Here is a 12,092-nt window from a genome sequence, read left to right on the forward strand (position 1 = left end):
ATAAAATCAAGTACAGACAACATGGAAGTTGTGGTCTAGGGGAAAAAAGGGAACTAATGGGATGAGGAAAAGTGAGAAGGGGAGGGATACACTCAAAGTACGTTTATATACTTGCATGAAAATGGCCTTTTATAATCTGGTATATTATTATTTTTTTCTTTTTTATTATTAAAAATATTTAAGTTACATTTATTTGTTTAGGTGGGAAGAGATACACCTGTGCCATGGAGCACATGTGGAAGTCAAAGGACAACTTATATGAAAGTTGGTTCCTACCTTCTACTATGTGGGTGCTAGGGATTGAACTCAGGTTGTCAGGCTTAATGGTAAGCACTTTAACCTACTGGGCAATCTTTCTGGACCAGTACATTTTTTTAAATTAAGAACTATTTTCTTGACAGGTGTGGTGGTACATGCACTTGGGAGGTAGATCTCTGTGATTCAAGGTCAGCCTGGTCTGTATGGTGAGTTCCAGGCCAGCCAGGGCTACATGATGAGACCTTGTCTCAAAAAAACAACACTAAAAAAGATTTCTTAATCCATGAATTGTTTTATTTGAATTCCAAATTCCTTTTTGTGATTGATTCTGAGTATGCCTTAATGTAGCTTAAGACCCATTTAAGACTGTGAAGGGCAAAATTAGGACAAAGTATATAAATCATAGGGAAATGGGAACCTTGGATTTTGAAGCCAGTATTATAGGCATAAGACCTCCTGAGAGTTTATGTTAAAGTCTAGATCCAGTCCCCAACATAACTCACCAACCACAGCTGCTGGGCAATCCAGGCGGAGAGAGCCCACCGTAATCACTAGGTGCTCAATATGGCCTACTACTTTGAGATGCCGGGGCAGAGAAAGCTTTTCTCCTTCATGCTTATGAGATCTGACATGGTCCTTCAGTCTGTACCAGAGAGGAAGATATCAAAATCTCATTGGCAAAGGTTTCTGACCCATACTTGGTATTCTCTAGGAATTCCCTGGGGTTCACTCTTTATTTAAAAAGCCATCCTGTTCTTGTTTCAAAACTTTGTACTAAACATATCAGGGAGATAAAAAAGAAAAACAAAATATAATGGTTTTCCTATTTTTTTTTTTAACAGGGTCTCCCTATAGCCCCAGCTGGCCTGGAACTCACTATGTCATAAGTCTCAGAGAGATTTTCCTGCCTCTGCCTCCCAAGTGCTGGGAGTAAAGGTGTGAGCCACCATGCTTGGCATTGTTTCCTATTTTTAAGAAACTTATGTCATGGGCTGGAGAGATGGCTCAGCAGTTAAGTGCACTGACTGCTCTTGCAGAGGACCTGGGTTCAGTTCCCAGCACCCACATGGTGACTGTGAACTGTCCTTAACTCCAGTTCCAGGGTATTCGAAGCCCTCTTCTGACCTCCACAGCATTGCAAGACACGGGTGTACTCCCTTAGATGTAGGCAATACACTCATACACATAAAATAAAAATAATAAAAAAAATACTTTTTTTAAAAAAAGAAACGTCATTACCTGCATTTTTGAAATGGGATTTGACACATTCAGAGAATTCTACTCTGCAGCCTAATATCCCCACGTGTGTTAATTATCCTGTCTTTTTACCCATCTGTGGGTAGCAGATATCAGAGGGTAGGTTAATCCTAATTTTAGAAGAGTCTTCTTTCAGTGTCCAATTTTTGCCTCCTTTTTACTTCAATTTATTCTCATCAGATTGTCTTAGGGTAGGTTAGTGAGGACAAGCACTTATTTGGTAAGTACATTGATATTGGTATCGGTGAGGAATATTACAGAAAAAGTCTCATTACTTTGACTTGCCTTGGCGGAAGGGAGGATAGCACCAAGGTTTCACACAATTATATAAGCTGATTGGAATAGCTAGCACCCAACCTATTATGGGTTGGTGGATTAAATACTTAATTATGGACTTTCTGTGCCAATAGTTCTGTTCTCCTCCATTTCTCCTCTTTTGGTGTTCCAGCCCATCCAAAAGAAAACTAATTACAGTTTTACAGATGGTTATTAATTCCTCTGGAATCATGGCAGTCTGCTGCCTAATTATGCACCAGGACACTGTTAGTATTTCTAGAACCATCATATTGTAGCTCATCTCTTCACCACATTAAAAGATTCAAGATACTTCTCACATGAGTCCTGGAATCCCCCTTACCCCACCCTAAATAGCAATGTACAAAATCCACAGAGCCAACTTTAGAGTCATAATAGCTGTGAGGATGAGAACAAGGCTGACACAGAAGGAAAAGATCATGTAATGTGGTCATTGATGTTCCAAATGAAGCCCTGTGTAAATCCACTTGAGAATGTGCATGTCTTGGATGATTTTCAAAACAGGCCATTTTGTCTAGCTCAATGACTGTTTCATTGCAGAGATCTGGTCTGGGATATGATTTATAATTGTACATAGGGCAAAGATATGGAAAATGATGTTGAGTTGATCCCATGGATTCCAGACTGGATACCTCAGGGACCACCTGGTACTTTGGAAGAAAGAATAGGAAGCAGGAAATAAACAACTGAGTGAACAGCAAGTAAGACACAGAATGGCTTTCTCTGGCCAAAAGAGGGAGAACCCAGTTCCAGCTATTGAAGAACTGAAGACACTTGATATACAGTAATATACCTCACATTCAAACTCCATCAGGGCAACAATAGACTCTGAGTTTATATTTCTTTGAAATATATAAAAAATATTTTTTAGTGCCTTTTCGAAATAAGAAAAGGCACTAGAAAACTCCCCAGTTAATCACCCCTACAATGGCCCAAGCCCAAAAGCAGTATTGTCAGTTCTGCCTAGTATTTCTTGAGGCTGGGCAATGTAGACCAACCATATCCTTGCTTCTACACATCAGGAGTACAACAGGACAGTCATTTCTAATTTACTGTCTGGTGGATCAGAAGAGCATACACTGAGCCAAGAGTCTCATACTCTCTTATTCTAGAGTCTAGAGATCTGCTCAAAATTTAGTAAGTGGGAATTAACAGAAAACTCAAGGTTTCCTGGATTTTCCTAGTCTGATAAACTGTCACTGTTACTTCTACTAAGGACTTTGGTTCCAGTCTAGAGTAAAACTGTATGTTTCTCTGTGCTTTTGTGGATATACTCAAGTATCTCTAACCTTAAATGAGTTTCAAGCAAAGAGTATAGTTACCAAAAAAGAAAAAAAGGGGGTAGTTACATCTGACTTCCACCCAACACAAGTGGCTACTTACCCCAATCTGTCCACACAGGCTGAGGAGATGAGATTATATTGACAGCCTGTGTCAACCAAGGCTTTTACATCCTTTCCAGCACACTGTGGAAAGGAAACATACTGTTCAGTAAGAACCAGAGAGGCAAAAGGGATGACAGAGAATAAGCAGCAGATGTCAAACGAAAGGCAAGGGTAGAGAGCAAGCTCCCAGTTGGTTGGTACTATCCCATCTTAGCTAGTGCTAATTTGCCTTTATTGGCTCTTTTTTCCCCTGCTAAATCGAAGGCTGGCAGAGTACCCAAAAGGACCTTGGGTATTTATATGTTCTTTCTCTCTCTCTCTGTCCTTTTTGAGACAGGGTCTCCCTATAACCCCAGTTGGCCTGGACTTACTATGTAGACCAGGCTGGCCTCAGATTCAGAGATCTGCCTGCCTCTGCCTCCCAAGTACTGGGATTAAAGGCATGGAACACCACACCCAGCCTATACATAATCTTTTTTTAAAAAAATCATGATAGGGACCAAACCCTAGCTAGGTAAATGTTCTACCTCTGAGCTATATCCCATTTTTTTAACTATCATATACAGCTGGGTGTGATGGTACACACCTTTAATCCCATCACTTGGGAGGCAGAGGCAAGGGGATCTCTGTTAGATGCCAACCTGGTCTACATAGTGAGTTCCAGGCCAGTGGAGGCTACAGGGAGACCCTGTCTTTTTTTTTAAAAAATCAATAAATAAAATAAAAAAGCTAGAGAGTGGTTAAGAGCACTGGCTTCTCTTCCAAAGGACCAGAGTTTGGTTCCTAATACCCATGTCAGGTGGCTTACAACCTCCTGTAACTCCAGCTCCAGGGAATCTGACACCCTCTTCTGGCCTCCTTGAACACTTGAACACACATGGAATACACAAGTACATATAAACATAAATAAAAATGGTTAAAAAAAAATCACAGCCAGGCATGGTGCACATGCCTTTAATCCCAGCACTCAGGAGGCAAAGGCATGTGGATCTCTGTGAGTGAGGCCAGCCTGGTCTACATAGAGAGTTCTAGGTCAGCTAGGGCTACAGGGAGACCCTGCTTCAAAAAGACCAAAAAAAAAAAAAAAAATCACATACCCCTTTATAAATCTGATAAAAAGCCTTAGTCCTGTCCTTCCTTTAGAGATGCACGCATGTATAATATATTGTATATATTGCCAGTATATACAACTTCAAATTTCATTAATTCTATGATAATAGTCACTGTTATAAATTTTGGAGGACAGGGACTACTACTGAGATCATAAAGGCCCTAAACCCTACTTTTCAGAAAACTCTAGAAAGGCTTTTCTCTGAACATTACCTGGCAAGGCACCAAAATCATGTCATCATCTTCAGACTTCTTTAGCCCTTCAGACTTAGCCTGATTGAGTTTGTTGCTCTTGGATCCCCAAGGGACACGACTGTTTCGGAGCTTCGACAGGTTGGTTTCCATGAGGCGCCTCTGCAGAATGTTATGAGGTTGCTTGAGGGATAGAAAGCAGAGGCTTCTTTACTGCCATGCCACCTCCTCCTCTCCCATTGTCCCCCAGAAACAATGAAGGAGCCCCACATAACTGCTCCAATTTTGCTTCTTATCCTTCCTGGGCAGGGGTGGGGGGTGATGTCACTAGTATTGTCAGGGCAGTATAATAGATAACCCTGAATGAATGAAAGAGCAAAATAGGCCACTGAGAAATGGGGATAGGGCCAGAGACTATGGCTGAAGAGAACTGAAAGACCCTGGTGATGTGGACTTCTTCCCCGTACAGGGGCAATTTAGGAAAAATCAGCTTTACTCTGGAATAAGTGATCTCTATTTCCCAGACAACTGTAAGGCAGTGTCTTACAGAAAGGACAGCTCATTTTCATGGGTAGTCAGAGCTCTGCTTATTTCTATGGTAGGTGTCATCCCCTTACAGTCTTACTTTTACATTTATTCTGCAGGTGTCTTGTGGATCTGGCTCTTCTGCAGGTGGACATACCAACAAGGTAGATGGAATGGGAAGATAGGATTTCACTGTTGAGTAAGCCTCTTTACTTATTTATTCTTATTTGATGTATATGATTGTTTTCCCTGCATGTATATGAGTATATCATGTGTGTAATGCCCATGGAGGCCAGAAGAGGACATTCGATCCCCTGGAACTTGAAAGAACTTATGGACTATTGTTAGCTGCCATATGGGTTCTGGGAACTGAATCCAGGTCCTCTGCAAGAACAGCCAGTACTCTTAACCACAGAGATATCTCTCCATCCCCTGAGAAAGCCTCTTTTGTCTGGGGGGGATCCTTGAGACAGGGTCTCCCAGTAGCCCCAGCTGGCCTCAAACTTGCTATGTAGACCACGCTGGTCTCAATCTCATAAAACTCTACCTGCCTCTGTATCCCAAGTGCTGGGACTAAAGGTGTACACCACCACACCCAGCTTCTGAGTAAGCCTCTTAGCAGAAATACTTTGGAACTGGGAAGAACCCACAGGAATCTTCCTCACTGCTAGCCTCTAGGCTTCAGATCACCAACAAGGTAGATGGAATCCACTTTTCTTCTCTTCTTTCTCTCCCATATATCCTCCTGTACTGCTGGGGACTGAACCCAGGACATACTAGGCCAATACTCTACCACTAAACTACAACCTGAGCTTCTCCCTCTCTTTAATGAACAAGAAACTGAGGGCCTAAGAGGGGCAGGCACTGACCGAGAAGAGAACTTAATAACTTTATATATGTGCCAGGATTATTCCCGATGTTAGGAAACAGAATGATAAAATGTTTTTTTCAAATCTGAACTTTGGCAAAACTTAGGAGTTTCTAGGGCAGATATATTCATGTTCTTCTGTTCCTATTCAAAGTGGCCTCCAGAAAATTTAAAACAACTCTCTCTTTTTTAAAGTTAACACATTTCTTGAAAATAAAGTCATTTGACTTGAGAAATTTCTATACTAAGTATCTTATGCCCACTTTACAATAACATTTAAAAATTCTCAAAAGATAGGGCTTAACCTCAATGTCTAATGAATGCTACATTTGTCCTCTGAGTCAAGGGGCAAGGAGTTGCTCTTAAAAGTCTAAATCTATGAGAGCACAGGCTGCTCTTGCAGAGAACCTGGGTTCAGTTCCCAGTACCCACATGGCGGCTAACAACCATCCATAACTCCATTTCCATTTCTGATTTCCATAGGCATTGCATGATATGGGTACACTTACATACATGCAGGCAATACATTCATAAAATAAAAAATAATAAAATATTTTTGAAAAAATATAAATCCAGGGGGCTAGAAAGATGGCTCAGTGGTTAAGAACACTGGCTGTTCTTGCAGAAGACCTGGGTTTGAATCCCAGCACCTACATGGCAGCTAACAACTGTCTACAACTCCAGTTCCAGGGGATTCAAAGGCGTCTTCTGTCCTCCACGGGCATTGCAGGACATGGGTGCACTTACCTACATGCAATACATACATACACATTAAAAAAAAAAAAATCTAAACCCAGAATGTTCTTGGGGAAGGAGACAGCATAGGAGATCCTTATTATGTGTCACCTTACAGATTATCTAAGGAACAAGGGAGTCAGAGCTGTGACTCACTGTAAGCAAAGTGAGGCAAAGGAACTGATTCCCAAAATACACTGATTTTTGGCAAAGCAGGTTCTAAATTAGTGTCCTTGGGAAAAGAGGAAAAGCACTTCCATAGGAAAAAAAGTTTCTCAGTTTGATAAGAGTTGTTAGAGGAAGTGCTAACTGTCGAATTTTGTGATGCAATACCAAAAGAACACTTTGTTTTCAACAGAAGGAAATTTTCATTCTAATATCTCTCACAAATAAGCCTGGATTCCTAGCTCAAGCCACACTAAAGTAGTGTGGTCATTTGAATGAAAATGTCCCCCATGGGCTCCAAATATTTGGACATTTTGTCCCTAGTTGTTGACATTACTTTGGGAGGTCTTAGAAGGTATCACTGGGGGCAGGCTTAGAGACTTCTTAAACCTTGCTGGATCTCCAGTTGCTCTCTTGCTTCCTGTGCCTGCTTGAAGATGTAGAGCCTAGCTTCTGCTCCTCTTCCAGCCACCTCTGCCACCATGCCTCCCCACCAGGATGGACTCTTGTCCCTTTTGGAACTGTAAGCCCAAATAAACTCTTCCTTCTATCAACTGCTTTGGTCAGTGTTTCTATCACAGCAACAGAAAAGTGACTAATACAAGTAGGGCGATGATTTCTGTCAAGTCCATATTTGGCAGGACCAACTCAGACAAACTGGATTTGCAGAAGGGGCTTTGAAGGTTATTTGATCAGCCAGGCACAGTGGTACATGCTTTTAGTCCCAATACTCAAGAGACAGAGGCAGACAGAAATCTGAATTCAAGGTCAGCCTGGTCTACAGAGTGAATTCCTGGCTAGCTAGGGCTATATAGTGATATCCTGTCTTTAAAAAAAGTCATAGCTGGGCTGGAAAGATGGCTCAGCAGTTAAGAACACTGACTGTTCTTACAAAAGACCCAGGTTCAAATCCCAACACCCATGTGGCAGCTAATAACTGTCCACAACTCCAGTTCCAGGGGATCCAACAGCCTCTTCTGTCCTCCATGGGCATTGCATGACATGGGTGCACTTGCCATACAGGCATAACACTCATACACATAAAATAAAAATAATAAATATTTTTTTAAAAAGTCATAGCCAGGCATGGTGGCATACACACCTTCAATCCCAGCACTCTCCATGATACTTAAGTGGAGGTCAGAGGAGTCAGTTTTTCCCCCTTTTTTTTCCAGGGGATCAAGATCAGATCTTCAAGCTTTTAGGGTAAGCACTTTACCTGCTGAGCCATGTTGCCAGCCCACGTTCAGGGAGGCAGAGGTAGGCAGATTTCTGTGAGTTCCAGACCAGCCTGTCTACATAAAGCTCCAGGCCAGCTGGGGCTGCAGGGAGGCCCTGTCTCAAAAAGACCAAATAAATAAATTAATTAATAAAATAAGTACAATAAATAAAAAATTTTAAGTCATTTACTCAAAAGTCTCTCACCTACAGCTTTCTCCTTCTGTCCCACTGAATACAATAGTATTTGGCTACTCTTAATCTTGCAGAGCCTGAGACAAATGAAGAATGTTCTAAAATCATTATCTTCTGTATTTTCCCTCTTTCTCCTGGAGCCTTCCTCTATAAACTAAAAACATACTCAAAATTCCTAGATATGCGGGAGAAAAAAAACCACACAACACTCCCAATAGTCTAGTAGATAATTTTTAGCATTATTTTTACTCGATTTCTTCAGTGCACTTAGCCCTACTGATTTTTCCTTTCTTCCTTTTGTTATTGAATAAAAATAGTTCAAATACACGGCCAATGTAAAATATGAAAACATCACTAAAGTATATAAAATTGGGGCTGGAGAAATGGCTCAGTGGTTAAGAGCACTGACTGCTCTTGCAGAGGACCCGGGTTCAATTCCCAGCAATCGCATGGTGGCTACGAACTATCCTTGACTCCGGTTCCCGGGGAATCCGAAGCCCTCATCTGACCTCCGTAGCACTGCATGACATGGGTGCACTTATATACATGCAGGCAATACACTCATACACATAAAATAAAAATAATAAATAAAATATTTAAAAAAATAATAGACAAGAACTGTTTAAAATAAATAAATAATAAAGGTGAAAGCCTTTCCATTAGAGTTAGAAACATATTCAAAGAAGCATTTCCAAAAAAAACACACAAAAAACCACCTTTGCAAACATATATTAAAAATAGGATGATATAGGATGAAAATAGGCTGGAGAGACAGCTCAGTGGGTAAGTGTACTTGCTGCTTTTGCAGAGAACCTGGATTGGGTTCCCAGCATCCACATGACAGCTAACAACTATCCATAACTCCAGTTCCAGGGGATCCAACACTTGTTCTGGCCTCTGCGGGCACAGCATGCACGAATGTACTGACATATATGCAGGTAATATACATAAAGTAAAAAATAAATAGGATGATGCTATAACACTATGACAAATTTTCTATTTTCATTTAATATATGAAATACATATTTCTGGGCTGGGGTTATGTAGCTCAGTTAGTAGGGTGCTTGCCTGGCATGAAAATTGTTTGATTCCAACCATGTGTGATGGTTCATATAGGAAGATCAGAAGTTCACGATCATTTTTGGCTACGTGGTGAGTTCAAAACAAGTCTATGATACATGAGACCATCTAAAAAAAATTAGAAGGTATTTTTTTATGTCAGTATATATATTTTTATTCACTTTCATACTTCTAAAAATATTCCTAATACAAAATTTATAGCCAACTCACCCATATGCAACTGGAATTTTTGAAAATCATTTTATTATACCTACATGTTTTATTTATTATTTTTATTTTATGTGTATGAGTGTATTGCCTGCATGTAGTAAGTGCATCTGTGTCATGCATCACCTGTGGAGGACAGACGAGGCTGTCGGATCCCCTGGAAATGGAGTTACGGACAGTTGTTAGCTAAGATGTGGGTGCTGAGATTTGAACCCAGGTCTGCAAGAAGAGTCAGTGTTCTTAACCGCTGAGCCATCTCTCCAGCCCCTAAAAAAATTTATTTCATTTTTATGTGTATGTATATATGTCTCTGTGAGGGTATATGCATGTGAGACCAGAAGAAGGTATCAAATCCCCTAGAGTTAGAGTTATAGGTAGTTGTGAACTGCCCAACATGAGTGCTGAAAACCAAGCTATTTCTTATTTATGCCCAGCTTTAAAGTGCTTTTAACTGTTGAGCTAGCTCTCTATTCCTCAGAAGTGTTAAAGTTCAGATACCCCTGCCCCCTCACCAACAGGATCCCAAGGACTTCTCATGCTCCTGAGAAAAGGGAACCTAGCTGATAAGCACCTTGGTCTTTGAAGTCAAGAAAGCAGACTTTTCTCCACTGTTTGGCCAACACAGCAGGCTTCCCCTTTGATCTCTAAAGAGGACAGGTTTTAACAGTCCCGCTCTCCCACTCCCCCCCCACCCAACTTAAAAAAAAATACATCTTCCCACCTTCTGCAGGAAGCAGAAGCCTCCCTTTTAAAAAGACCCCAGCTCAAGACCCGGGCAGACATTTTCCCTGCCTGGAAGGGAATCTGTCCCATGTGTTCCTTTGCTAATAAACCCTATTTTGATGAAGTTTCATCTGTGTCCTGGTGCCTCCTCCTCCATTCGCTAGTTCTCCACCAACTTTTTACCTATCAGATGGTGCCAAAACCCAGTTCTTACTTCAAGAGACCTGCCTGGACTTCTCCAATGCCACTAACTTGGCTTTCAGGTACACTTCTTTTCTCTGTCCTCCTCTCCCCAGCCCTCTGGTTTGCTCTCACCTCTTTCTGGCTCTCCTCACTGTAAACACTCTGCCTTGCCCACTTCTTTTGATCTCCTTTCCCATTGATTTTCACCACTCCCGGACAGCACTGTGGTCTCCATGATGGACCTGCTTCATCCATTCCCTATCTCAGTTCCCCCACCAGCCGCTCACCACTGGCATCTTGTCCCCTCCCCCCTCCTTTGCCATGGGCCTACAAGATCTGCTGTCTTCCATTCTTTTTCCTGTCTTTTTCCTCTTCTACTGCCTTTCTTCCTCACTTTACTTGGGATGATTTCTGATACCGCTCAATCCAACACATACAAATGCTCGGTATCCTTCTCCTCTCTCTCCCCCTCCCATACTAAAGCTTTCTACTCCCTGCTGTGTGCCTGCCTGCCAGCCCACCAAGTGTCTGACCTCCCATGCATGCTTTAAACCTGCATGACCCCAAGGCTCTTTTTCCTTCCCGCTATTCACACCCTCCAGGCAGCTGCCAAGATTGCCAGCTCCCCTGCCCTGGGAATTTTTTTCTTTAACATTCTAATGAAATGATAAGTTTCCTGCTGGGCCCACTCTTAAATTCTCATAAATTTGGCTAAGAACCTTTTAGGGGACGCTTTCTCCCCATTTTGACCCAACTAGCCTAAACCAGCTGGGCAACTTTGCTGGAGCATTTAAAGAATTTCAGGTGGCTTGCCCCACTGACAAAGGAAAAACATTTTAAAAGACTTTTTTTTCTCCCAAACTTTTTCTCAGACAAAAGGGCTCGAAATTTTGGTCTTGGGCCCTCCTACGCATCAAGCAACTGGTACTCAGGCACCTACTTTTCTAACTAGACCTAACCATTTTAAATTTCACTATACATAAAAGGTCACAGGCACTGCTCAGGAGAGTCATATGCTTTCAGACCAACGAACACTGATTTATATATCCTGTTCCTTCTGCTTCTTAGTCTACAAACTAAGAGCTCCTGAGAACTTGGGCTTTACATTCACAGCTACAATGGTTGGTGAGAAGCATGGATTTTTCTAATTTGCTTTTCTATTTGGGTCACATATACATATATATCTAAGAGTACTTTCTTCTTTAATATCAAGCCTACTGGTACTAGGGGTGCCTAGATTCTCTTGCAATTTATTTTTGTTTTCGTTTCTTGATGATGTCATAGAATAAACAATGCATTTCTAATTCAAACTAAGGTAATAATGCCAAATCTACACAACGAGAGTTTAAATTTTAACATCATTTAGGGCCTGTTTCTAAAGGGGATTAGTTTGAGTTTTAACTTCTTCTATGGTATATTTACTGTTTTATTAAAGATGATTGTTTTAAGTTTTTACATTGTTTGATATAATTATGGATATTTTAAGAGTAATTAATTTTAGGTTTTGACATTGTTTGAATGACTTCTTTATCTGGTAATTTTAAAGGAATTATTTGGATTTTAACATCTTTTATAAATGACTATTTTAAATTCCTACTGTTTTACATAGTATATTTGCTAGTTTCTAAAGGGAACTTAAAGTTTTTCTAGCCATTTGCCTTCAAGATATGAAGGGC

General features: G+C 40.9%; 1 protein-coding gene across 1 annotated transcript in view; it reads right to left on the reverse strand.

The window, feature by feature from the left end:
• Positions 1–12,092, reverse strand: part of Nrip3 (nuclear receptor interacting protein 3) — a 41,843-nt gene that overhangs the window by 4,755 nt on the left and 24,996 nt on the right. The window contains exons 2-4 of the mRNA XM_008853445.3: positions 4,539–4,700; positions 3,214–3,296; positions 762–901 (exon numbers count right to left, since the gene is read on the reverse strand). Of these exons, the coding sequence (XP_008851667.1) occupies positions 762–901; positions 3,214–3,296; positions 4,539–4,700 (385 nt within the window). The remainder of the gene's footprint in view (positions 1–761; positions 902–3,213; positions 3,297–4,538; positions 4,701–12,092) is intronic.

Source organism: Nannospalax galili, unplaced genomic scaffold, assembly GCF_000622305.1.
Source record: "Nannospalax galili isolate Female #2095 unplaced genomic scaffold, S.galili_v1.0 scaffold44, whole genome shotgun sequence".
Classification (NCBI taxonomy): Eukaryota; Metazoa; Chordata; class Mammalia; order Rodentia; family Spalacidae; genus Nannospalax; species Nannospalax galili.